The 27,601-nt window shown below is 45.2% G+C and overlaps 2 protein-coding genes and 1 long non-coding RNA gene across 6 annotated transcripts in view; 1 reads left to right on the top strand and 2 right to left on the bottom strand.

Moving 5' to 3' along the window:
- Positions 1 to 803: 803 nt before the first annotated feature.
- Positions 804 to 16,300, bottom strand: LOC129524795 (uncharacterized). The gene is made up of 3 exons (XR_008668726.2): positions 15,893 to 16,300; positions 3,281 to 3,369; positions 804 to 957 (listed from the first exon to the last, which is right to left on the bottom strand). It is a non-coding gene; the product is annotated as an uncharacterized lncRNA (long non-coding RNA).
- A 141-nt stretch (positions 16,301 to 16,441) lies between these two features.
- Positions 16,442 to 21,750, top strand: HSPA5 (heat shock protein family A (Hsp70) member 5). The gene is made up of 8 exons (XM_004048602.4): positions 16,442 to 16,964; positions 17,063 to 17,294; positions 17,666 to 17,803; positions 18,456 to 18,568; positions 18,658 to 19,048; positions 19,162 to 19,399; positions 19,681 to 19,848; positions 20,843 to 21,750. Exons 1-8 carry the CDS (start codon positions 16,843 to 16,845, stop codon positions 21,403 to 21,405), a joined length of 1,965 nt encoding a protein of 654 aa, XP_004048650.1. The 5' UTR covers positions 16,442 to 16,842; the 3' UTR covers positions 21,406 to 21,750.
- Positions 21,751 to 23,915: 2,165 nt separating this feature from the next.
- The window catches only part of RABEPK (Rab9 effector protein with kelch motifs), a 33,631-nt gene continuing 29,945 nt past the window's right edge, over positions 23,916 to 27,601 (bottom strand). For all 4 annotated transcript variants that reach the window (XM_063697024.1, XM_019033395.3, XM_055351900.2 and 1 more), the window contains 2 exons: positions 25,240 to 25,389; positions 23,916 to 24,286 (listed from right to left, as the gene is read on the bottom strand). In XM_063697024.1, the coding sequence (XP_063553094.1) occupies positions 23,994 to 24,286; positions 25,240 to 25,389 (443 nt within the window). In that variant the 3' untranslated portion in view covers positions 23,916 to 23,993. The remainder of the gene's footprint in view (positions 24,287 to 25,239; positions 25,390 to 27,601) is intronic.

The following is a 27,601-nucleotide window of genomic DNA, read 5'->3' as shown; positions in this document are numbered from 1 at the left end:
AGGCTGTTTCTCAATAGATCCTAATTAAAATGTATGTACCCTTGGGAAATGTAACTTTTTTTTTTTTTTGAGTCGGAGTTTTGCTCTTGTCCCCCAGGCTGGATTGCAATGGCAGGATCTCAGCTCACTCCAACCTCCACCTCCCAGGTTCAAGCGATTCTCCTGCCTCAGCCTCCCAAGTAGCTGGGATTACAGGCATGTGCCACCACGCCCGGCTAATTTTGTATTTTTAGTAGAGACAGGGTTTCTCCGTGTTGGTCAGGCTGGTCTCAAACTCCCGACCTCAGGTGATTCGCCGGGCGGCCTCCCAAAGTGCCGGGATTACAGGCGTGAGCCATCCATCAAGGCCGAAAAGTAACATTGTTTAAGTTACAATACATCTACACTTAGGAAAGAAATATGAGAGTTAAGTGAGACCAAACCATACCAGAAAGAAAAACAGGCCATAAGAAATAAAGATTACAGAGAAAGAGGAAGACAAAAGGGAAGAAACAAGGACTTCACCTATGACATGATTTTATTTCAGCAGTCCCTAACCTTTTTGGCACCAGGGACTGGTTTTGTGGAAGACAGTTTTTCCAGGAAATGGTGGTAGGGGGTGGAGGAGGTCGGGGGATGGTTTCGGGATGAAATTGTTACACCTCAGATAATTAGGCATTAGATTCCCAAAAGGAGTGGACAACCTAGACCCCTTGCATACGCAGTTCACAATAGGGTTCGCACTCCTATGATAATCTAATGCCATTGCTGATCTGACAGGAGGCAGAGCTCAGGTGGTAATGCTCACTTACCCACCACTCATTTCATCCTGTGCCGCTCCATTCCTAACAAGCCACAGACCGGTACCAGTTCACGGCTCTGGGGTTGGAGACCCCGATTTATTTGGCACACAGTTTGGAAAGGAAAATGCTGTGAAATAGTAGTACACACTTGACTGTGGAAAGATTAGGGCCACATCTGGAAGAGTCAAGCAAATTATAAACTAGGCAGTAAGTAAATACAGCAATAACATGAATAGAAATCATAATTTTACCATTAAAAAACTCTAAAATAGTTTTCATTGTTTATTTACTTTTTGAGACAGGATCTCGCTCTTTCACCCAGGCTAAAGCTCAGTGACACCATCACTGCTTACTGCAGCCTCAACCTCCCTGGCTCAAGCCATCCTCCCACTTCAGCCTCCAGAGTACCTGGAACTTCACACATGCGAAGTCCCTTCACCGTGCCTGGCTAATTTTTTTATTTTTTATACAGACAAGATCTCACTATGTTGCCCAGGCTGGTCTCAAACCCCTGGACTCAAGTAATCTTCCTGCCTCGTCCTCCTAAAGTGCTGGGATTACAGGCAGGAACCACCACACCCAGCTTTTCTTTTTTTTTTTTTTTTAAATTCTGAGACAGGGTCTCCCTCTGTCACCCAGGCTAGAGTGCAGTGATGTAATCACAGCCCACTGCAACCTCTACTTTCTGGGCGGGGCTCAAGCAATCCTCCTGCCTCAGCCTTCTGAGTACCTGGGACCATATGCACGCACCACCATGCCTGGCTAACTTTTTTATTTTTTGTAGAGATGAGGTTTTGCTGTGTTTCCCAGGTTAGAGCTCTAGGAATCCTGCAAGCAAAAAAATCCAGTAAGACCCAGGTGGTAGAAAGTATTCCTTAAAAAAATACTTTTCACTTTGGAGCAATTAATTTGTTCCTGTCATAGCCATAGTCCATGTTCTGGATCATTGGTGGTCCTACACTGGCCCCCACTGGCAGGCTCAGAAATAATAATACTGAGATCCATGAAGCTGATGGAGCTTATGATTTAGGGGCCCTCACTTGCCTGGAGACTCTTCAAAGATCCTAGCAATGTATTCACAGTCATATGGCTTTGCAACATTTAGCAAGGAGTTAAAATTATCAGCTGGCCGAGTGCACTGGTTCTCACCTGTAATCCCAGCTATTCAAGATGCTGACTCAGGAGAATCGCTTGAGCCCAGGAGCTTGAGGCTACAGTGAGCTATGATTTTACCACTGCACTCCATCCTGGGCAAAAGAGCAAGACTTAGTCTCTAAAAAAATTTCAAAATAAAAAAATTAAAAAAAAAAACCTGAGAAAACTGAAAATGAGGAAAGTGGCTCCTATAGAACAGGCTTATGAATCCTGCAACTCAAACACTTCAGCCAAATGAAGTCTACTGTAATCCTTATTTTTCTACAAGTACCAGGGACATCCAAACTGATAGGAGCTGTAATTCTTTGCTGTTTTTTGTTTTTTAGAGAGAGGGTCTCACTGTGTCACCCAGGCTGGAGTGCAGTGGCACAATCATAGCTAACTGCAACCTCAAACTCCTGGGCTCCAGTGATCTTCCTGCCTCATGCTCCCAAGTAGCTGGAACTAGAGGCACTCTCCATACACGTGGCTAATTTTTTAACTTTTTGTAGAGACAGGGTGTTGCTATGTTGCCCAGGCTGGTCTTGAACTCCTGGGCTCCAGCAATACTGATGGCTCAGACTCCAAACTGCTGGGATTACAGGTATGAACCACCATGTCTGGCCCAGGAGCTGTAATGTTAATGCAACATAAAAGTGGTATATTACAGCCGGGCGCGGCGGCTCACGCCTGTAATCCCAGCACTTTGGGAGGCCGAGGCGGGCGGATCACGATGTCAGGATCCTGATCAAGACCATCCTGGCTAACACGGTGAAACCCCGTCTCTACTAAAAATACAAAAAATCAGCTGGGCGCGGTGGCGGGTGCCTGTAGTCCCGGCTACTCGGGAGGCTGAGGCGGGAGAATGGCGTGAACCCAGGAGGCGGAGTTTGCAATGAGCCGAGATCGCGCCACTGAACTCCAGCCTGGTCGATAGAGCAAGACTCCGTCTCAAAAAAAAAAAAAAAAAAAAAAAAAAAAAGTGGTATATTACTTGTATTTGAATTTAACCCATCGTTCATTATAACATATGAAATATCTTACCTTGGCCGGGTACAGTGGCTCACGCCTGTAATCCCAGCAATTTGGGAGGCCAAGGCAGACAGATCACTTGAGGTCAGGAGTTCAAGAACAGCCTGGCCAACATGGTGAAACTCTGTCTCTACTAAAAATACAAAAATTAGCCGGGCATGGTGGTGGGCACCTGTAATCCCAGCTACTCAGGAGGCTGAGGCAGGAGAATCACTTGAACCTGGGAGACGGAGATTTCAGTGAGCCGAGATGGTGCCACTGCACTCCAGCCTGGGTGAAAGAGAGAGACTCTGTCTCAAAAAAAAAAAGGAAAGGAAAAAAAAAAGTCTTACCTTAATGCAATTATATATCTTTCACTGACAATCTTTTTTGTTCTCTTGCATTACTTTTCTTTTTAAAGATCTTCAAGCTTGATAAGGTCCTAATAGATAAACAGGTGTTTAAATAAAAAGAAGATGTAGATGAAAAAACTAACAATTTACTTTTTTTTTTTAAGGCTATTCAAGTGAAGCAGTGGAGTGGACATAATTTACTTTTTGAAAAACATAAAAATCAGCAATTTTTTCCTCCATCCCCTCCTATCCAAAAATTAGCAATTTTAATGGTTCCTGAATATTTTATCATACTGATGTACTGATGTATCCTTCTTTTTTATTTATTTATTTATTTATTTTTGGTTTAGACAGAGTATCTCTCTGTTGCCCAGGCTGGAGTGCAATGGAGTGATCTTGGCTCACTGCAACCTCTGCCTCCCAGGTTAAAGTGATTCTCCTGCCTCAGCCCCCCGAGTACCTGGGATTTCAGGCACGCACCACCATGCCTGGCCAATTTTTGTAGTTTTAGTAGAGACAGGGTTTCACCATATTGGCCACACTGGTATTGAACTCCTGACCTCAAGTGATCTGCCTGCCTCGGCCTCCCAAAGTGCCAGCATTACAGGCATGAGCCACTGTGCCCAGCCATACTGAAGTATCCTAATTTTTCACTTCAAAATGGAAATTTTTTATTTCTGATAACAAAACTCCATCTCTACTAAAAATACAAAAAAATCAGCCGGATGTGGTGGTGCATGCCTGTAATTCCAGCTACTTGGGAGGCTGAGGCAGGAGAATCGCTTGAACCCAGGAGTCTGAGGTTGTGGTGAGCCGAGATCGTGCCATTGCACTCCAGCCTGGGCAACAAGAGTGAAACTCTGTCTCAAAAAAAAAAAAAAAAAAAAGAAAAAATAATAAAGCAGATTACTCAAAAGTATGATAGTACTATACCATTTATTATTATATTTTTTTTTTGAGACAGGGTTTTCGTCTTCCACCCAGGCTGAAGTGCAGTGGTGTGATCGTAGCTCATTGCAGCCTCAAACTGCTGAGCTCAACTGATACTCCCGCCTCAGTCTACTAGCTGGGACTACTGCTGTGCACCACTGTGCTTGGTTAATTCTATTATTATTATTATTTTATTTTTATATTTTTGTAGAGATGGAGTCTCGCTATTTGCCCAGGCTGCTCTCAAACTCCTGGCCCCAAGTGATCCTCACGCCTTGGCATCATAAAGCACTGGGAACACACCTTGCCCAGCCTACAATATTTTTTTCTTTTTTTTGAGACGGAGTCTTGTTCTGTTGCCCAGGCTGGAGTGCAGTGACAAGATCTTGGCTCACTCCAACCTCCGCCTCCTGGATTCAAGTGATTCTTCTGCCTCAGCCTCCTGAATAGCTGGGACTACAGGTGCCTGCCACCATGCCTGGCTAATACTTTGTATTTTTAGTAGAGATAGCAGTTTCACCGTGTTAGCCAAGGTGGTCTTGATCTCCTGACCTCGTGATCTGCCTGCCTCGGCCTCCCAAAGTGCTGGGATTACAGGCGTGAGCCACCGCGCCAGGCCCTGCTTTTTTTTTTTTCTAACTTAACAATATGTAACAGGTTTGGTTTGTGAACTTGATAGACTGATTCTAAAACTTACATGGAAATACAAAACGCCAAGAATAGTCAGAAACATTCCTGAAGAAGAAGAGCAATGTGGAAGGACTTGTTCTAAACGATATCAAGACATCATAAAGCACTCTGAGTATACAGATTTAAAAAATAAGTAAATAAATAAATAAATACATCAGAAAGCTATAGTGAGACAAAGTTTGGCTGGGCATGGTCCTGATTACAAAGTCCTGTAATCCCAGCACTTTGGGAGGCCAATGTGGGCAGATCACATGAGGTCAGGAGTTCGAGACTAGCCTGACCAACATGGTGAAATCTCATCTCTAACAAAAAATACAAAAAAATTAGCCGGGTGTAGTGGCACACGCCTGTAGTCCCAGCTACTCGGGAGGCTGAGGCAGGAGAACCGCTTGAACCTGGGAGATGGGGGTTGCAGTGAGCTGAGATTGCGCCATTGCACTCCAGCCTGGGTGACAGAGCAAGACTCTGTCTCAAAAAAAAAAAAAAAAGAATTAGTATCTTTTTTTTTCTTTTTTTGAGAAAAGAAAACTACTTGGGAAGCTGAGGCAGGAGATCACTTGAACCCAGGAGGAGAAGGCTGCAATAAGCTGAGATTACACCACTGCGCTCTGACCCCTGTCTCAAAAAAAAAAAAAAAAAAAAGGCCAGGCCCAGTGGCTCACACCTGTAATCCCAGCACTTTGGGAGGCCAAGGCGGGTGGATCGCGAGGTCAGGATATTGAGACCATCCTGGCCAACATGGTGAAACCCGTCTCTACTAAAAATACAAAAATTAGCTGGGTGTGGTGGCACGTGCCTGTAGTCCCAGCTTGCTAAGGCACGAAAATTGCTTGAACCCAGGACACAGAGGTTGCAGTGAGCCGAGGTCATGCCACTGCACTCCAGTCTGGTGACAGAGCAAGACTCCATCTCAAAAAAAAAAAAAAAATTAAAACATCCAGCGTGGCCAGGCACGGTGGCTCATGCCTGTTATCCTAACACTTTGGGAGGCTGAGGTGGCTAGATCACTTGAGGTCAGGAGTTCAAAACCAGCTTGGCCAACATGGTGAAACCAACCCCGTCTCTACTAAAAATACAAAAAAAAAAAAAAAATAGCTGGGCGTGGTGGCGGGCGCCTGTAATACCAGCTACTCGGGAGGCTGAGGCAGGAGAATCACTTGAACCCAGGAGACAGAGATTGCATTGAGCCAAGGTCATACCACTGCACTCCAGCCTGGGCAACAGAGCGAGATTCCGTCTCAAAAATATATATAATAAAATAAAATTTAAAAATAAAACATCTGGCACATCATACATAAAGGGTAGCTACTCTTTACATATCAACAAAAGGCAGCTCCAGCTGGACGCAGTGGCGCACACCTGTAATCCCAGCCCTTTGAAAGGCCTACGCGGGTGGATTGCTTGAGGTCAGGAGTTCAAGACCAGCCTGGCCAACACAGTGAGACCCCCCCCCCCATCTCTACTAAAAATACAAAAATTAGTCGGGCTTGGTGGTGCATACCTGTAATCTCAGCTACATAGGAGGCTGAGGCAGGAGAATTGCTTGAACCCAGGAGGCAGAGGTTGCAGTGAGCCGAGATCGCACCATTGCACTCCAGCCTGGGCAACAGAACAAAACTCCATCTCAAAAAAAAAAAAAAAAAAAAAGCAGCTCCACAGGTACTGATTTGTGACAATCTCCAAGAAATGCAGTTAATTGAATAAAGACACAGAACCATATATGCACTATGCTTCAGTGCTCCATCACTGGTTTTAAAACATGGATACGGCCGGGCGCGTGGGCCTACCTGTAATCCCAGCACTTTGGGAGGCCGAGGCAGGTGGATCACCTGAGGTCAGGAGTTCAAGACCAGCCAGGCCAGCATGGTGAAACCCCATCTCTACTAAAAATACCAAATTAGCTGTGTGTAGTGGTGCATGCTTGTTATCCCAGCTACTCGGGAGGCTGAGGCAGGAGAATCACTCCAACTCAGGAGGTGGAGGTTGCAATGAGCCAAGATCGTGCTACTGCACTACAGCCTGGGAGACAAGTGTGAAACTCCATCACAAAAAAAAAATTAATTAAAAAAAATTAAAACATGGATATACTCAGACACACACACACATACACGTGTGTGTGTGTGTGTGTGTGTGTGTGTGTGTGTGTGTGTGTATATACATATATTATTTTTTTTTTTTGAGACAGAGTCTTGCTCTGTTGCCCAGACTGGAGTGCAATGGTGTGATCTTGACTCACTGCAACCTCTGACTCCCAGGTTCAAACATTTCTCCTGTCTCAGCCTCCTGAGTAGCTGGGATTACAGGCGCATGCAACCATGTCTGGCTAATTTTTGTATTTTTAGTAGAGACAGGGTTTCACCATCTTGGCCAGGCTGGTCTGGAACTCCTGACCTCGGGTGATCCGCCCACCTTGGCCTCCCAAAGTGCTGGGATTACAGGCATGAGCCACCGTGCCTGGCCTACATTTTTTATATGAATAAAACATTTCTAGACCGAGTGGGGTGGTTCACGCCTGTAATCCCAGCACATTAGAAGGCTGAGAGGCAGGAGGATTGCTTGAGCCTGGGAGTTTGTGATTAGCCTTGGCAACATAGTAAAGCATTTCTACAAAAAATGAAAAAATTATGGCCAGGCACAGAGCCTCATGCCTATAATCCCAGCACTTTGGGAGGCCGAAGCATGCGAACTGCTTCAACCTAGGAGTTCAAGACCAGCCTGGACAACACAGTGAAACCCTATCTCTACAAAAAATAAAAAAAAATTAGCTGGGGGTGATGGCGCATGCCTGTAGTCCCAGCTACTTGGGAGGATGAAGTGGGAGGATCATTTGGGCCCAGGAGATTGAGGCTGCAGTAAGCCATGATCTGGCCACTGCACTCAAGCCTGAGCAACATAGTGAGATGTTGTCTCTAAATAAATAAAATTTAAAAATTATCTGGCCATGGTAGTGCACACCTGTGGTCCCAGCTACTCAGGAGGCTGAGGCAGGAGGATCACTTGAGCCTAAGAGGTCAAGGCTTCAGTGAGCCGTGATCATTCCAGTGCACTCCATCTCAAAAAATAAAATAGGCCAGGTGTGGTGGCTCATGCCTGTAATCCCAGCACTTCGGGAGGCCAAGGTGGGCAGATCACAAGGTCAAAAGTTCGAGACCAGCCTGGCCAATATGATGAAACCCCTTCTCTACTAAAAATACAAAAATTAGCTGGGCATGGTGGTGGGCGCCTGTAGTCCCAGCTACTCAGGAGGCTGAGGCAGGAGAATCGCTTGAACCCGGGAAGCAGAGGTTGCGGTGAGCCGAGATAGAGCCACTGCACTCCAGCCTGGGCAACAAAAGTGAAACTCTGTCTCAAAAAATAAAAATAAATAAATAAATAAAATAAATAAAACAGGAAAACACACACACACACGTATTGTGTGTGAATAAAACATTTCTAAACTGGCCACAGCAGCTTATGCCTATAATCCCAGCACTTTGGGAGGGTGAAGCAGGGGGATTGTTTAAGGCCAGGAGTTCAAGACCAGCTTGGGCAACATAGCTATACCCTGTTACTACAAAAAATAAATTGCCGGGCATGGTGGCTCACGCGTGTAATCCCAGCACTTTGGGAGGCTGAGGTGGGTGGTTCACAAGGTCAGGAGTTCAAGATCAGCCTGGACAAGATGGTGAAACCCCATCTCTACTAAAAATACAAAAATTAGCCGGATGCGATGGCAGGCACCTGTAATCCCAGCTACAGGCTGGGATCTGGCTGAGGTAGGAGAATCACTTGAACCTGGGAGATGGAGGTTGCAGTGAGCCAAGATTGTGCCATTGCACTCTAGCCTAGGCGACAGAGCAAGACTCCATCTCAAAAAAAAAAAAAAAAAAAATTAGTGCTGTGTGGTGGCAGACACCTGTAGGCCCAGCTACCCAGAAGGCTGAGACAGAGGATTGCTTGAGCCTGGGAGATGGGCGCTGCAGTGAACTGTGATTGAGCCACTGCTCTCCAGCCTGGGCAACAGAGTGAGATCTGTCTCAAAAAAAATAATCAATTAAAAAGTAAAACATTTCTAGAAGGCTCCACAAGAAAGTGGTTACGGTGGTTCCCTCTATCAGTGTAGGGGAACAGGGCTGAGGACTGAGTGGCAGGGAGACTTATTGGACCCTTTGAATTTTATGCCTTGTATATACATTTACTATTTAAAAAATTTTAAATTTAAGGCCAGGTGCAATGGCTCATGCTTGCAATCCCAGCACTTTGGAAGGCTGTGGCAAGCAGATTGCTTGAGCCCAGGAGTTGGAGACCAGCCTGGACAACATAGTAAAACCCTATCTCTAAAAAAAAAAAAAAAAAGAGGAAGGAAAGAAATGAGAAAAGAAAAACAATTTAAATTTAAGATATATCAAATATTATCAAATTCTATACAGGTAGCTCGTCTTTTTTTTTTTTTTTTTTTTTTTGAGATGGAGTCTCGCTCTGTCGCCCAGGCTGGAGTGCAGTGGCATGATCTCGGCTCACTGCAAGCTCCACCTCCCAGGTTCACGCCATTCTCCTGCCTCAGCCTCCCGAGTAGCTGGGACTATAGGTGTCTGCCACCACGCCCGGCTAATTTTTTGTATTTTAGTAGAGACGGGGTTTCACCATGTTATCCAGAATGGTCTCGATCTCCTGACCTCGTGATCCGCCCACCTTGACCTCCCAAAGTGCTGGGGTTACAGGTGTGAGCCACCGCGCCCGGCCAGCTCTTCATATTTTGCAGCTTATTTTACTTCAAAGGAAACTATAAGACAGAAGGAAGAAAAATTAAAAGTAGTATTTTGGCCACGTGTGGTAGCTCATGCCTGTAATCCTAGCACTTTGGGAGGCTGAGGCAGGAGGATTGCTTGAGGCCAGCAATTCAAGACCAGCCTGGGCAATAGAAGGAGACCCTGTCTCAAGATAAAAGAAAGAAATTTTAAAAATAAAAGTAGCATTTTTTATATAAAATTAAGTGCTTTCCAGTTAAACACTTTTTGAGACAGTCTTCCTATTTCTCCCAGGGTAGCCTCAAACTCCTGGGCTCAAGCAATCCTCCTACCTCAGCCTCTGGAGTAGCTAGGACTACAGGGGGTGCCATCACACCCAGCTTCACTTTTACTTATATTACCTAATTTCTTTTCTGTTGTTCTTATTTTTCTTTTTAAGTTTACATGGACATCTCTAATACCGTATATTACCTTACTTGATCATGACAACAGTCTTGGCCAGGCACAGTGGCTCACATAATCCCAGCACTTTGGGAGGCCAAGTCAAGCAGATCACTTGAGCCCAGGAGTTCAAGACCAGCCTGGGCAACATGGTGAAACCCTGTCTCTACAAAATATACAAAAATTAGTAGGCTGCGGTGGTGTGTGCCTGTAGTCCCAGCTACTCGGGGGGCTGAGGCCAGAGGATGGTTTGATCCTGGGAGGTTGTGGCTGCAGTGAGCCATAATGGCAACATTGCACTCCAGCCTGGGTGACAAAGTGAGACCCTGTCTCAAACAAACAAAAACCAGCCTTGTTAAGTGGCAGAATTATATCCATTTTACACACTCATAAACAGAGCCTCAGAGAGATTGACTTGCCATAAGTTACACAGCCAGTAAGTAACACAACTGGAACTCAAATAGTTTTAGTGCTTCCAAATCCTATGGTCTTGCCTCTCTTTTACACTATCTAATACAGTGTGCCCTCCTAAATGCCTTCGGCACACACGCACAAAATGTGATAGAAAATGCACTATTTCTATGTATATGTGGAGAAGGGAAAGTTCTCTATTATAAATTTACTTTTAGAAACTGAAGACAAGGAAGGAAATTAATTGCATAGCACATTGTAGTTTCAGAAGTACAAAAAAAATAAAATACATGATTTATACCTACTATTGCTTCTGGCTCAGGTGTTAAGGTGACACTTTTGTTTTATTCGAGAGTTGTTTGATGAAGGGTGAATAAATTATTCTTAGCACCTTAATAAAGACATCTATATGGGCTGGATGCAGATGGCTCACAACTGTAATCCCAGCACTTTGGGATGCCAAGGCGGGCAGATCACGAGGTCAGGAGTTTGAGACCAGCCTGGCCAACATGGTGAAACCCCTGTCTCTACTAAAAATCCAAAAATTAGCTGGGTGTGGTGGTGTGTGCCTGTAATCCCAGCTACTCGGGAGGCTGAGACAGGAGAATTGTTTGAACCCAGGAGATGGAGGTTGCAATGAGCCGAGATTGCACCACTGCACTCCAGCCTGGGCAACAGAGCAAGACTCTGTCTCGAAAGAAAAAAAAAGACATCTATGTGACCAATATAGGAATAATTAGATGTACCATTTATTTTTTATTTTTTGAGAGGTGTTTTCCTTTGTTGTCCAGGCTGGAGTGCAGTGGCACAATCATTGCTCATTGCTGCTTCAAACTCCTGGGCTCAAGTGATCCTCCCACCTCAGCTTTCTGAGTATCTGGAACTACAGGCATGCACCACAATGACTGGCTAATTTTTAAATATTTTCACAGAAGGAGGCGATCTCTCTGTTTTGCCCAGGCTGGTCTCAAACACCTGGCCTCAAGTTTCCTTCCACCTCGCCCTCCCAAAGTGGTGGGACTATGGGCATGAGCCGCTGCACTTGGCCTTACTTCTAAAATTTCTTCTCACATTATATTTCTATGATTAGCAATGGCATTACCACTGTTCTATAACCTTCACACTACTTTCACATACAATATCTCATTTGATCCTTGAAGCAGTCCAGTAAGACAGGCAGGACAGAAATTCCTGACATTCAATAGATTAAGAATCTGAGGCTTGGCCGGGCGTGGTGGCTCACACCTGTAATCCCAGCACTTTGGGAGGCCGAGGCGGGCAGATCACCTGAGGTCAGGAGTTCAAGACCATCCTGGCCAACATGGCAAAACCCCATCTCTACTAAAAATACAAAAATTAGCTGGGCATGATGGTGTACGCCTGTAATCCCAGCTACCAGGAGGCTGAGACAGGATAATCGCTGGAACTGGGGAGGAAGAGGCTGCAGTAAGCCAAGATCATGCCACTGCACTCCAGCCTGGGCAACAGAGCAAGACTCCGTCTCAAAAAAAAAAAAAAACTGTGGCTCTGAGAAATTGGTTTTTGTCAAAGTTATGTGCCCTATCACCTAGTTGAATGTTCTCTCCAACAAAACATATGGAAAATTCTCAATTATCAGGATCTAAATGTTAATATTAAACTTGTAAATTACATAGGTCCTTTCCTTTTTCTTCCTGCTGGATGCTTGTCATTTATTATTAATCCTCTTTCACAAAGGAAGATTTATTTTTTACTTTTTATTTTTGAGGCAGAGTTTTGCTCTGTCGCCCAGGCTAGAGTGCAGTGGCGCGATCTCAGCTCACTGCAAGCTCCACCTCCTGGATTCACACCATTCTCCTGCCTCAGCCTCCCAAGTAGCTGGGACTACATGCGCCCGCCACCGTGCCCGGCTAATTTTTTGTATTTTTAGTAGAGACGGGGTTTCACTGTGTTAGCCAGGATGGTCTCGATCTCCTGATCTCGTGATCCACCTGCCTCGGCCTCCCAAAGTGCTGGGATTACAGGCGTGAGCCACCGCGCACGGCCACAAAAGAAGATTTAAGAGCTAAATGACATCCAATCCTAATAAGTCTTACCTCTGCTTAATCAGCTTTCTGAGATCAGGTAGGAAATGGAAAGCAATTTTTTTTTTTTTTTTTGAGAGAGCTTCGCTCTTGTTGCCCAGGCTGCAGTGCAATGGCATGATCTCGCCTCACCTCAACCTCCGCCTCCCGGGTTCAAGTGATTCTCCTGGCTCAGCCTCTCGAGTAGCTGGGATTACAGGCATGAGCCACCACGCTGGGCTAATTTTGTATTTTTAGTAGAGACGGGGTTTTCCATTTTGACCAGGCTGGTCTCGAACTCCCGACCTCAGGTTATCCGCCTGCCTCGGCCTCCCATAGTGCTGGGATTATAGGTGTGAGCTACCAGGCCCAGCCTGGAAAGCAATTTTCTTACCCATAGGAGCACAAGTGAAATGGGCTGGTTTAAATTTCTGGATAAAAATTTATATTTGCATATCATCTGTTATCAAAATATTTACAAAATGTGTAACTGGAGCTGGATGTGGTGGCTTATTCCTGTAATTCCCACACTTTGGAAGGCTGAAGTGGGAGGATTGCTTGAGGCCAGGAGTTTGAGACCAACCTGGTCAATGTAGCTAGACCCTATATCTATGAAAATTATAAACTTTAAATTTAAAACCCAAAATATGTGACTACTCTATATCCTAAAACAAAATGTAAGGTTTTTTTTTTCTTTTTAGACAGTCTCACCCTGTTGCCCAGGCTGGAGTGCAGTGGTGCGATCTTGGCTCACTGTGACTTTCACCTCCCAGGTTCAAGTGGTTCTCGTGCCTCAGCCCCTCGAGTAGCTGGGATTACAGGCGTGTGCTACCATGCCCAGCAAATTTTGTATTTTTATTAGAGATGGAGTTTTGCCCTGTTGGCCAGGCTGGTCTCGAACTCCTGACCTCAAGTGATTCACCCACCTTGGCCTCCCAAAGTGCTGGGATTACACATCTGAGCCACCATGCACAAACCCAAAATTAAGTCTTATAAATCTGAAGCTCAAGATGACAACCTATAGAGGTTAAAAATCAAACTGCCAAGGCTCAAATACTGGCTCATTATCTTAGGTGTGCAATCTCCTGGGCAAGTTTCTTTACCTCCTGGGGCTTCAGATTCCTTCACTCTAAAATAGGGGTAAGAAAAAAATGCTTGTTTGTTTGTTTCTTTTTGTTTTTGTTTTTGTTTTGAGACAGAGTCTCGTTCTGTGGCCAGGCTGGAGTGCAGTGGTGCGATCTCAGCTCATTGAACCTCCGCCTCCCAGGTTCAAGTGATTTTCCTGCCTCATCCTCTGAGTAGCAGTAGCTGGGACTGTAGGCGTGCGCCACTACACCCAGCTGATTTTTGTATTTTTAGTAGAAACTGGGTTTCACCATGTTGGCCGGGATGGTCTCGATCTCTTGACCTCGTGATCCGCCCACCTCGGCCTCCCAAAATACTGGGATTACAAAAAACTGCTTTCTTAAAGATAAAAAGAGATAATGCACATACGTCTTTAGCACAGTGTCTAACAGTTAAGTATTGATAACTTGACCTGGATATTATTTTTGGCATTTAATGTTCAGCAAGCTAGTTTTGACCATGTACTTTCCTATTCGTAAGTGACTGTGCTTTGGAATATACTAGAAAATGTATGTAAAATGTCTGGTTTTAAAAAGATGAAACCACAATATACTCAATTCCCTTTGGAAGTTAGCCATGTATCGCTTTTCTAAATTTTACAAAAAGGAGAGTTACAAAACGTTACTCTGTTAATCAAGGATAAGGCTGAAATCAAGAGTTTTTTTTTTTAATGGAAATGGACTGCGCTATAAAAACATTTGATTGAAATGAAAGAAGCTGTAATGTGGTCAAATGATGATTTCTGTCTTAATGCTGGACTGATGCAAGCCAAAGAAGGGTCAATGTTGCCGCAGGATTACAAGCCCTGCTGAAAGAGATGCATGATGCAACCTCTGTAGTGAACAGAGTCAACTCTTGAGTCACCAGTCTAACCTTTGAGAAGCACTAAGGAAAAAGAAAATTCTTGAGTACTGAGTCACAGGCTCAACATCTTAATAAAGTGTGTTTAGGATGTTTTAGTGGTATCTGGACACAGTATACCCATGAATCTCAAATATTTCATATCAGAGCTTTGCCCTTTCCATAGTAGGTCCTCCAAAAACATTCCTCAAACAAATGAATTTTTTTTTTTTTTTGAGATGGGGTCTAGCTTTGCTGCCCAGGCTGGAGTGTAGTGACGTGATCTCGGCTCACTGCAACCTCCACCTCCCGGGTTCAAGCGATTCTCCTGCCTCAGCCTCCCAAGTAGCTGGGACTACAGGCATGCACCACCACGCCCAGCTAATTTTTGGATTTTTATAGAGACGGGGTTTCATCGTGTTACCCCGGATGGTCTTGATCTCCTGACCCCGTGATCCGCCCGCCTCGGCCTCCCAAAGTGTTGGGATTACAGGCGTGAGCCACCACGCCCGGCCACAAATGAATTTTTTGTTTTAAAGTTAAGAGATCAGGCCTGTGCCAGTGTCTCACGCCTGTAATCCCAGCACTTTGGGAGGCCGAGGTGGGCAGATCGCTTGAGGTTGGGAGTTTGAAACCAGCCTGGCTAAAATGGTGAAACCTCATCTCCACCAAAAAAAAAAAAAAAAAAAAAAATTAGCCAGGCATGGTGGTGCGTGCCTGTAATTCCAGCTACTCAGGAGGCTGAGGCAGGAGAATCGCTTGAACCCCGGAAGCGGAGGTTGCAGTGAGCTGAGATTGCACTACTGCACTCCAGCCTGGGCGTGACAGAGTGATACTCCGTCTTGAAAAAAAAAAAAAGTATTGGCAATAGAGTGAACTCCACCTGGTTATCAATCCTAACTCCATCACTCACCAGCTCTGTGACTTGTTTAGTTATTTAATCTTTTTCAGTTTCAATGTCCTCATCTGGAAAACGGGAAATGCCTACCGAGTATTGAACTGTCAAGACTAAATGACACATGAAAAGCACACTGAACAATGCTTAATCCACGGTAGGCTTTCAGCAAATAGTGGTCTCTATTATTTTTTGCAAGAGGATGTTATATAAGAATAAGGCATTATCAAGACGATTTTCGCCTATCAAATGTGTTGTCTGCGTGTACATCAGACCTTTTCCTGGAATGAAGGTAGAAAAGTATCAACAATAAAGGATGGGGAAAGCCCCGTAAATGATAACCTTTGCCCCAGAGGGAAACGACGGGCAGCGGAGGGGAAAGTAAAGGGTGGCAAGCTAGAAAAATTACACATCCAGGGTGGGAGGGCTGGCACTGGAGTGGGTTGCCACAGTAGGGAGGGGACTCAGAGCTGGAGGCAATTCCTTTGGCCGGGCTTGTCCTGCGACTTACCGTGGGGCAGCGCAATGTGGAGAGGCCTGGTAAAATGGCTGGGCAAGGGTGCGGAGGGGACATAACTGGCAGGAAGGAGTCATGATTCGTGGTCGAACAGAGTCCAGACCAGCTCGACCTGTGAGCAACGAACGGCCCTAAGACTCGAATACCCCAATACCGGTAGTGGCCGTGAAGGGCAAAGAAATGTGTTCTGAGGCGATCCCAGCATCTAAGCTGCGACTGGTCTACTCAGAGACTGGATGGAAGCTGGGAAGAGAAAGCTGCTTCCCGCTTCGGGGTGAGGGATGGAGGAAGGGAGAACAAGCAGTAGAGAAGGAAAAGTTTCAGATCCCACAGCCCCGGGTGGTCACTCGTGCTGGACCTACTCTGACCCCCTAGGGCCGGGAGTGAAGGCGGGACTTGTGCGGTTACCAGCGGAAATGCCTCGGGGGTCAGAAGTCGCAGGAGAGATAGACAGCTGCTGAACCAATGGGACCAGCGGATGGGCGAATGTTATCTACCATTGGTGAACGTTGGAAACGAATAGCAGCCAATGAATCAGCTGGGGGGGCGGAGCAGTGACGTTTATTGCGGAGGGGGCCGCTTCGAATCGGCGGCGGCCAGCTTGGTGGCCTGGGCCAATGAACGGCCTCCAACGAGCAGGGCCTTCACCAATCGGCGGCCTCCACGACGGGGCTGGGGGAGGGTATATAAGCCGAGTAGGCGACGGCGCGGTCAACGCCGGCCAAGACAGCACAGACAGATTGACCTATTGGGGTGTTTCGCGAGTGTGAGAGGGAAGCGCCGCGGCCTGTATTTCTAGACCTGCCCTTCGCCTGGTTCGTGGCGCCTTGTGACCCCGGGCCCCTGCCGCCTGCAAGTCGGAAACTGCGCTGTGCTCCTGTGCTGCGGCCTGTGGCTGGACTGCCTGCGACGCCCTGTCTGCTGCTGCCCAACTGGCTGGCAAGATGAAGCTCTCTCTGGTGGCCGCGATGCTGCTGCTGCTCAGCGCGGCGCGGGCCGAGGAGGAGGACAAGAAGGAGGACGTGGGCACGGTGGTCGGCATCGACCTGGGGACCACCTACTCCTGGTAAGTGGGGTTTGCGGATGCAGGGGGACGGGGCGTGGCCGCCTGGCCTGGCGTGAGAAGTGCGGTGCTGATGTCCCTCTGTCGGGTTTTTCTGCCAGTGTCGGCGTGTTCAAGAACGGCCGCGTGGAGATCATCGCCAACGATCAGGGCAACCGCATCACGCCGTCCTATGTGGCCTTCACTCCTGAAGGGGAACGTCTGATTGGCGATGCCGCCAAGAACCAGCTCACCTCCAACCCCGAGAACACGGTCTTTGACGCCAAGCGGCTCATCGGCCGCACGTGGAATGACCCGTCTGTGCAGCAGGACATCAAGTTCTTGCCGTTCAAGGTTCGACCGGGTTTTTCTCATCCAGTTAGAGAACGGGTGGGTGGTGGGAGTATTTAGAGTTATAAGTCTCTGGAAAAGTGTTGAGACAACAGTTGAAGGTTATAGACGTGATGTATGTAATAACTTTAATACTATTAGTATGTTACAAAACTTAAGACAGTATAGTTGCTGTCGTACTGTCTACGATAGTTTAGGAATAAAAGACCGATTAAAACTGAACTTTGTAAGACACCTATACTCCCTGAAGTATTTCTAGTCAATTTGCAGCCCCAAGGGACCAAAATAAACCAAATTGTGGGGATGGTAGTGGGTCTTTTAAACTTTGAGATGTCATTGTATCTGTGTCTGAAAACAATAATTCTTTAAAACAGGTGGTTGAAAAGAAAACTAAACCATACATTCAAGTTGATATTGGAGGTGGGCAAACTAAGACATTTGCTCCTGAAGAAATTTCTGCCATGGTTCTCACTAAAATGAAAGAAACCGCTGAGGCTTATTTGGGAAAGAAGGTAAATATTTCTAGAACAATGTTAAGTATTTTTTGATCATTAGTATTCTCGGTTGGCTGTTATGTATAGAAGCCTTCGTGAAGGGTTTCAAAAATTTTAATCAGAATGGTATTCATGCTTGTCAGGTTTAATTATTGAGTCCCTTACTATAAGCCAAACAAAATAGACTTTTCATGTATTATTTAATGCTTACAATTCCAGGGACATAAAATTGTATATGTTGTATTCATCAATAAGTTGGCTTAAAAACTAAAGTGATGGTTTGACTATAATTTTTTTTTTTTGAGATGGGGTCTTGCTCTGTTGCCCAGGCTGGACTGCAGTGGCACAATCTCAGCTCACTGCAACCTCTGCCTCCCGGGTTCAAGCAGCTCTCCTGCCTCAGCCTCCCAAGTAACTGGAACTACAGGCACACCACCACACCTGGCTAATTTTTTTTTTTTTTTTTTTTTTTTTTTTTTTAATTTTCAGTAGAGACAGGGTTTCTCCACATTGCCCAGGCTGGTCTTGAAATCCTGCCCTCAGGTGATCCTCCTGCCTCAGCCTCCCAAAGTGCTGGGATTACAGGCACAAGCCACCGCCTGGCCAGACTGTAATTTAAGTGAGGGTTAAACTATGTGACAATACACTTAATTATCTTTTATCCTTTTAGGTTACCCATGCAGTTGTTACTGTACCAGCCTATTTTAATGATGCCCAACGCCAAGCAACCAAAGACGCTGGAACTATTGCTGGCCTAAATGTTATGAGGATCATTAACGAGCCGTAAGTATGAAATTCAGGGATACGGCATATTTGCCAAATAGTGGAAATGTGAAGTACTGACAAAACTTTTCTCTTTTTCAATCTAATAGTACGGCAGCTGCTATTGCTTATGGCCTGGATAAGAGGGAGGGGGAGAAGAACATCCTGGTGTTTGACCTGGGTGGCGGAACCTTCGATGTGTCTCTTCTCACCATTGACAATGGTGTCTTCGAAGTTGTGGCCACTAATGGAGATACTCATCTGGGTGGAGAAGACTTTGACCAGCGTGTCATGGAACACTTCATCAAACTGTACAAAAAGAAGACTGGCAAAGATGTCAGGAAAGACAATAGAGCTGTGCAGAAACTCCGGCGCGAGGTAGAAAAGGCCAAACGGGCCCTGTCTTCTCAACATCAAGCAAGAATTGAAATTGAGTCCTTCTATGAAGGAGAAGACTTTTCTGAGACCCTGACTCGGGCCAAATTTGAAGAGCTCAACATGGTATGTTCCTTGTTTTCTGCTTTGCTAATGAGATCTCCTTAGACTCTGAATTCAGGACATTGCATCTAGATACTTAGATAACAGACATCACAGTAACCATGTCTTTTTTCTAGGATCTGTTCCGGTCTACTATGAAGCCCGTCCAGAAAGTGTTGGAAGATTCTGATTTGAAGAAGTCTGATATTGATGAAATTGTTCTTGTTGGTGGCTCGACTCGAATTCCAAAGATTCAGCAACTGGTTAAAGAGTTCTTCAATGGCAAGGAACCATCCCGTGGCATAAACCCAGATGAAGCTGTAGCGTATGGTGCTGCTGTCCAGGCTGGTGTGCTCTCTGGTGATCAAGATACAGGTAGGTCATCATCGCAGCATCTTTCTTAGTGATTCAGTAGCTTGATGGAAGACTCATTAGCTATTGCTTTAGAAAATACCAGAATATGAGCAACAAGGTCACACAGCTAGTAAAGGGTATAAGTGAAGACAAGACTAGGGTAGTCTCAAGATCATTAGCAACTGTTTAATTCACTGCCTTTAAAATGTGTGTGTTAGAACCTAACCAAATGTTAGAGAGATAAACTTTACATAGCTCATAGGGAGAACTTGAATTAAAAGTTAAATAACTTATTCTTACAGGTGACCTGGTACTGCTTGATGTATGTCCCCTTACACTTGGTATTGAAACTGTGGGAGGTGTCATGACCAAACTGATTCCAAGGAACACAGTGGTGCCTACCAAGAAGTCTCAGATCTTTTCTACAGCTTCTGATAATCAACCAACTGTTACAATCAAGGTCTATGAAGGTAATTACTTAAGTTTGTTAATATCATGGCTTTTTTTTTTTGAGATGAAGTCTTGCTCTGTTGCCCAGGCTGGACTGCAGTGGCACGATCTCGGCTCACTGCAACCTCTGTCTCCCGGGTTCAAGTGATTCTCCTGCCTCAGCCTCCAGAGTAGCTGGGATTACAGGTGTGGACCACCACACCTGGCTAATTTCTGTATTTTTAGTAGAGATGGGGTTTCACCATGTTGCCCAGGCTGGTCTCCAACTCCTGACCTCAGGTCATCTGCCTGCCTCCACCTGCCAAAGTGCTGGGATTACAGGCGTGAGCCACCACGCCAGATCTATCTATCATGGCATATTTTAAAAGAACATGACTTAATATGTCCTATTGAAATGGCTAGGGAACTAAGTAACTGCTGTTTTCAGATGGAGGTCTTAATTTGAATAATGTTTTATGTCTAGATATTTAGCATTCTTTTTCTTTTTTTTTTTTTAAATGGAGTCTTGGCTCTGTCGCCTAGGCTGGGGTGCAGTGGCATGACCTGCAACCTCTGCCTCCCGAATAGCTGGGATTACAGGTGCCCACCACCACGCCCCGCTAAGTTTTGTATTTTTAGTAGAGGCGGGGTTTCGCCATGTTGGCCAGGCTGGTCTTGAACCCCTAACCTCAGGTGATCCACCGACCTCGGCCTCCCAAAGTACTGGGATTATTACAGGTGTGAGCCACTGTACCCAGCCAATATCAGCATTCTCACTAATAATAGCATCTGAGCTGGCTCCTAGAGTACAAGAAAAAGGAGTTCACAGTACTTTAAAATAGATAAAATTCAGTTGAGTTAGTAACCTAACTCATTGTTAGTACTAGTTGCTGCTCCTTGTAGACCAATATGAAATTACTTTTAGCTCGATAAAACCAAAAGTGTCACTTTATGCTTCAGACTGAAATGCGGGGATCTAGATGTGCTAATGCTTGTCAGTAACAACTAACAAGTTTTTCTGTATGTAACTTCTAGGTGAAAGACCCCTGACAAAAGATAATCATCTTCTGGGTACATTTGATCTGACTGGAATTCCTCCTGCTCCTCGTGGGGTCCCACAGATTGAAGTCACCTTTGAGATAGATGTGAATGGTATTCTTCGAGTGACAGCTGAAGACAAGGGTACAGGGAACAAAAATAAGATCACAATCACCAATGACCAGAATCGCCTGACACCTGAAGAAATCGAAAGGATGGTTAATGATGCTGAGAAGTTTGCTGAGGAAGACAAAAAGCTCAAGGAGCGCATTGATACTAGAAATGAGTTGGAAAGCTATGCCTATTCTCTAAAGAATCAGATTGGAGATAAAGAAAAGCTGGGAGGTAAACTTTCCTCTGAAGATAAGGAGACCATGGAAAAAGCTGTAGAAGAAAAGATTGAATGGCTTGAAAGCCACCAAGATGCTGACATTGAAGACTTCAAAGCTAAGAAGAAGGAACTGGAAGAAATTGTTCAACCAATTATCAGCAAACTCTATGGAAGTGCAGGCCCTCCCCCAACTGGTGAAGAGGATACAGCAGAAAAAGATGAGTTGTAGACACTGATCTGCTAGTGCTGTAATATTGTAAATACTGGACTCAGGAACTTTTGTTAGGAAAAAATTGAAAGAACTTAAGTCTCGAATGTAATTGGAATCTTCACCTCAGAGTGGAGTTGAAACTGCTATAGCCCAAGCGGCTGTTTACTGCTTTTCATTAGCAGTTGCTCACATGTCTTTGGGTGGGGGGGAGAAGAAGAATTGGCCATCTTAAAAAGCGGGTAAAAAACCTGGGTTAGGGTGTGTGTTCACCTTCAAAATGTTCTATTTAACAACTGGGTCATGTGCATCTGGTGTAGGAAGTTTTTTCTACCATAAGTGACACCAATAAATGTTTGTTATTTACACTGGTCTAATGTTTGTGAGAAGCTTCTAATTAGATCAATTATTTATTTTAGGAAATTTAAGGCTAGATTCTCGTGTGTGTGGGGTGAGGGGAGGGAGTATTTGGTATGTTGGGATAAGGAAACACTTCTATTTAATGCTTCCAGGGATTTTTTTTTTACCCTCCTGGGCCCAAGTGATCCTTCCACCTCAGTCTCCCAGCTAATTGAGACTACAGGCTTGTTACCACCATGCTCGGCTTTTGCATTAATCTAAGAAAAGGGGAGAGAAGTTAATCCACATCTTTACTCAGGCAAGGAGCATTTCACAGTGCCCAAGAGTCGGGTTTTCTTGAACATACTTGGTTTCCTATTTCCCCTTCTCTTTCTAAAATTGCCTTTCTGATGGCTTTTTTTTTTTTTAATTATTATTAATGATGCTTTTATAGCTGCTTGGATTCTCTGAGAAATGATGGGGAGTGAGTGATCACTGGTATTATTAACTTTATACACTTGGATTTAATTTGTAACTTTAGGATGTAAAGGTATATTGTGAACCCTAGCTGTGTCAGAATCTCCATCCCTGAAATTTCTCATTAGTGGTACTGGGGTGGGATCTTGGATGGTGACATTGAAACTACACTAAATCCCCTCACTATGAATGGGTTGTTAAAGGCAATGGTTTGTGTCAAAACTGGTTTAGGATTACTTAGATTGTATTCCTGAAGAAAACAGTCCAGGTAAATGGTATGATCAATAAAGGACAGGCTGGTGCTAACATAAAATCCAATATTGTTATCCTAGCACTTTGGGAGGCCAAGGCGGGTGGATCACAAGGTCAAGAGATAGAGACCATCTTTGCCAACATGGTGAAACTCCATCTCTACTGAAAATACAAAAATTAGCTGGGCGTGGTAGTGCAAGCTGAAGGCTGAGGCAGGAGAATCACTCGAACCCGGGAGGCAGAGGTTGCAGTGAGCCAAGATCACACCACTGTACTCCAGCCTGGCGACAAGAGCGAGACTCTACCTCAAAAAAAAAAAAAAAAAAAAGAATCCAATACTGCCCAAGGATAGGTATTTTATAGATGGGCAACTGGCTGAAAGGTTAATTTTCTAGGGCTAGTAGAACTGGATCCCAACTCCAAACTCTTAATTAGACCTCGGCCTCAGCTGCACTGCCCGAAAAGCATTTGGGCAGACCCTGAGCAGAATACTGGTCTCAGGCCAAGCCCAATACAGCCATTAAAGATGACCTACAGTGCTGTGTACCCTGGGGCAATAGGGTTAAATGGTAGGTAGCAACCAGGGCTAGTCTTCCCTTACCTCAAAGGCTCTCACTACCGTGGACCACCTAGTCTGTACCTCTTTCTGAGGAGCTGTTACTGAATATTAAAAAGATAGACTTCAACTAATAAATGTGTCTGATGTCTATAGTTTGTTGTTTACCAATTATAATTCTGCAACTTCTTTTTTAACCCTAACCATATTGCAACCTTGTGATTAGCATTTAATACACTAATCACACCTACCTAGGTTTGTATTGTTGGCAAAACCTTTTATATATATATATGTATACATATATATGTGTTTATGTATACATATATAAATACATGTATATATATAAACATGTATACATATATATGTATACATATGTATGTGTGTGTGTATATATATATATATTTTTTTTTTTTTTTTTTTTTTTTTTGAGACAGTTTCGTTCTTGTCACCCAGGCTGGAGTGCAATGGTGTGATCTCAGCTCACCGCAACCTCTGCCTCCCGGGTTCAAGCGATTCTCCTGTCTCAGCCTCCCGAGTAGCTGGGATTACAGGCATGTGCCAGCACACCCAGCTAATTTTGTGTTTTTAGTAGAGACGGAGTTTCTCCATGGTGGTAAGGCTGGTTTTGAACTCCCGACCTCAGGTGATCCACCTCCTCAGCCTCCCAAAGTGTTGGGATTACAGGCGTGAGCCACCAAGCCTGGCCCAAGGCCTTTTATGTTAATGCAGTGGAGGTTTTTGCATTGGGCAAAACTTATCTATCTACTACAGTTTGCAAACCAGTCACTGAAAGTCATTCCCAAGAGCTCTGAGAGGCAATATAGCAAGGTTTAGTGCACATAAGAATTATTTGCATTAGTTTCTTCACCTACCAAAGTAGAAAAACAGATATATAATGCAGAAGATATTTTGGAGGTATAAAACAGCTAATGTTTTACTTAACTATTCTGAAAGTAACTGACAGGTAATAAAAATGTGGGTTTTATTAGTCAACTACAGTCACAATACAATCGTCATAGATTTCCCCTTCCGTATTCATCCCACCAAACACCAAACAGAGCAGTGTATCAGTCTGGCTTTCCTCACGTGAGTCACCACTGTAGCTCATTACTTTGTCAGCTGAATCCTCTTTCTCAGCTTCATGGTTCAGAGTGAGAGAGTTGGAATCTTCTTTCTCAGAAGCACACGTCACTGGCCATGGAATGATACACATGGAATGGTCCAATCGTCCAGGGGGTAGAAGAGTATCAAATTTAAGCAAGGTCCAATGCTGCTCTTCTATGTTGGGGAGGGAAAAGGCTTCATGTTAAGAAATTTCCAGATAGGCCGGGCACGGTGGCTCACGCCTGTAATCCCAGCACTTTGGGAGGCCGAAGCGGGTGGATCACGAGGTCAGGAGATGGAGACCATCCTGGCTAACATGGTGAAACCCCATCTCTACCAAAAATACAACAAAAAAAATTAGCTGGGCATGGTGGCGGGCACCTGTAGTCCCAGCTACTCGGGAGGCTGAGGCAGGAGAATGGCATGAACCCAGGAGATGGAACTTGCAGTGAGCCAAGATCACGTCACCGCACTACAGCCTGGGTGACAGAGTGAGACTCCATCTCAGAAAAAAAAAAAAAAAAAAAAAAAAAATTCCAGATAGTGAAAGCCAAAATCTGAATAAAATTTAAAAAGTAATGAAATTTCTAGAAATGCTCAGTGATTTACTGTAGCAGCCGAGTCCTAACAAACAGGAGTAAAAGGAAAAAAACCTTATGGCAGCATTGCTGCTTTCCTGATGTCATCCCCTACAGAGTTTTCATTCTTTTGGATTTAGATATAGAGGAACCAAATTGGAAGCACTGCATCACTTTTTTTTTTTCTTTCTTTCTTTCTTTTTTTTTGAGACAGAGTCTCGCTCTGTCACCAGGCTGGAGTGCAGTGGTGTGATCTCAGCTCACTGCAACCTCTGCCTCCTGGGTTCAAGCAATTCCCCTGCCTCAGCCTCCCGAGTAGCTGGGACTACAGGCGCCCACCACCACGCCTGGCTAATTTTTTGTATTTTAGTAGAGACGGGGTTTCACCATGTTGGTCAGGATGGTCTTGATCTCCTGACCTCGTGATCTGCCTGCCTCGGCCTCCCAAAGTGCTGGGATTACAGGCGTGAGCCACCGCACTCGGCCACTGCATCACGTTTCAAAGAATGTTTAGATTTGTTTAAAGATCCCCCATGGACACCTGCTCACCTGTGTGATACTGGTACATTGTGTCCAGTGCTCCTGCAGGAGTCATTCCACCAAAGATGTACAAGTGTTTTCCCATGGCCACAGCTGAGTGGGCAGCACAGCCTGCTGGAGCAGCCCCAGTGGGATTTAGCTTCTGCCATTTCATGTCACCTACCAAGAGAAAGAAAGAGCTTTAGCGCAGCATGGGCTAAGATGTGCTTTCAAACTTATCTATCTACTGTAGTTTGCACACCAATCACTGAAAGTCATTCACCAAGAGCTCTGAGAGGTTTAGTGCACATAAGAATTATTTGGGGAACTCTGACATTATGATTGGGTAGTCCAGGGAGGAAGGCAGGGAGGGGCTCAGTGATTCCCAGAATCTCAGGCAATTCTGATGTAGGCAGTCTTTGGATCACACAGAAATGTGATACAACCTTTATAATAACAGTCACCTTCAACCATTCACTATTAACTGCCTCGAATTAGCTCAGTTTCTCTCTCTCTCTGTCTCTGTGTGTGTGTGTGTGTGTGTACTTTAAATACAGTTCCTGGGCCGGGCGCGGTGGCTCACGCCTGTAATCCCAGCACTTTGGGAGGCCGAGGCGGGCAGATCACCTGAGGTCGGGAGTTCGAGACCAGCCTGACCAACATGGAGAAACCCCGTCTCTACTAAAAATACAAAATTAGCCAGGCATGGTGGTGCATGCCTGTAATCCCAGCTACTCAGGAGGCTGAGGCAGGAGAATCGCTTGAACCTGGGAGGCGGAGGTTGCGCTGAGCCGAGATCACGCCATTGCACTCCAGCCTGGGCAACGAGAGCGAAGCTCCGTCTCAAAAAAAAAAAAAAAAATACAGTTCCTTAGCGATTTTGTAAGTGCTGGCTAAACAACAAATTTTGCTCACTTAATTTTCATAATAGCCCTATGAAATTTCTATTACTTCTGCCTATCCCCTTTCTTCTTCTTTTTTTTTTTTTTTTCTGCTCTGTTGCCCAGCCTGGAGTGCAGTGGCTTGATCTTGGCTCACTGCAACATTTGACTCCTAGGTTCAAGCAATTCTCTGCCTCAGCCTCCCGAGTAGCTGGGATTACAGGCACCCGCCACCGGGTCTGGCTAATTTTTTGTATTTTTAGTAGAGACGGTGTTTCACCATCTTGGCCAGGCTGGTCTTGAACTCCTGACCTCGTGATCCACCCACCTCGGCCTCCCAGAGTGCTGGGATTACAGGCGGGAGCCATGGCCTGGTGCCTGGCCTCCCCTTTCTTCTTACAAATGAGCAAACAAGAATAGAGAAGGAAAGAGACTTGTCCGAGACCCTATAGCTTGTAAGTGGCACAGCAATACTGCACTTAGGTGTGGCTCCAAAGCCTGTGTCTCCAAAATCTCTACACTATAATGTGCTGCCTTAGCGCCTACTTCCAACCTATTTTTGCAGGGAAACTTGCATCTTTTCAAACAAGCATTTTTTTTCTTTTGAGACAGAGTCTCACTGTTACCCAGGCTGGAGTGCAGTGGCGCGATCTCAGCTCACTGCAACCTCCACCTCCCGGATTCAAGCGATGCTCCTGCCTCAGCCTCCAGAGTAGCTGGCACGTGCTGCCACGCCCGGCTAATTTTTGCATTTTTAGTAGAGACAGGGTTTCACCATGTTGGCCAGGCTAGTCTCAAACTCCTGACCTCAGGTGATCCGTCCACCTCGGCCTCCCAAAGTGCTGGGATTACAGGGGTGAGCCACTGCACCCAGCCAAAACAAGCATTTAAATAAGGCAAGCTGTTACTGGATTTTAGATTTAGAGAACTACTTGGGTAGGCAGGAAAAATAGTCAACAAGTAGTTCCTAACACCAGAAAAAGGCTCTTTTTAAAAATAAGCATTAAGACCCCATCTGACTGCCTGCAAGGAATGGTTTTATGTAAATAGTTTCCATCTGTCGGCTGGGCACAGTGGCTCATACCTGTAATCCCAGCACTTTGGGAGGCCGAGGTGGGCGGATCACAAGGTCAGGAGATTGAGACCATCCTGGCTAACACGGTGAAACCCTGTCTCTACTAAAAATACAAAAAATTAGCCGGGCGTGGTGGTGGGCACCTGTAGTCCCAACTACTCAGGAGGCTGAGGCAGGAGAATGGCATGAACCCGGGAGGCAGAGCTTGCAGTGAGCCAAGACTGCACCACTGCACTCCAGCCTGGGCAACAGAGGGAGACTCCATCTCAAAAAAAAAAAAAAAAAAAAAAATAGTTTCCATCTGTCAATGCAAGGCAGGGGTCCAGCATCTCAGAGTAAGAAGGGAGAATCACCCGGTGTGGCCAAAATTCTAGCCAATGCAAGAATACAAAGCCGGTGTCCCCTGGCCTCAGCTGTCATGGAGCCAGAGAATTCA

Source organism: Gorilla gorilla, chromosome 13 (assembly GCF_029281585.2).
Source record: "Gorilla gorilla gorilla isolate KB3781 chromosome 13, NHGRI_mGorGor1-v2.1_pri, whole genome shotgun sequence".
NCBI lineage: Eukaryota > Metazoa > Chordata > Mammalia > Primates > Hominidae > Gorilla > Gorilla gorilla.
This window is presented reverse-complemented; position numbering and strand designations above follow the sequence as displayed.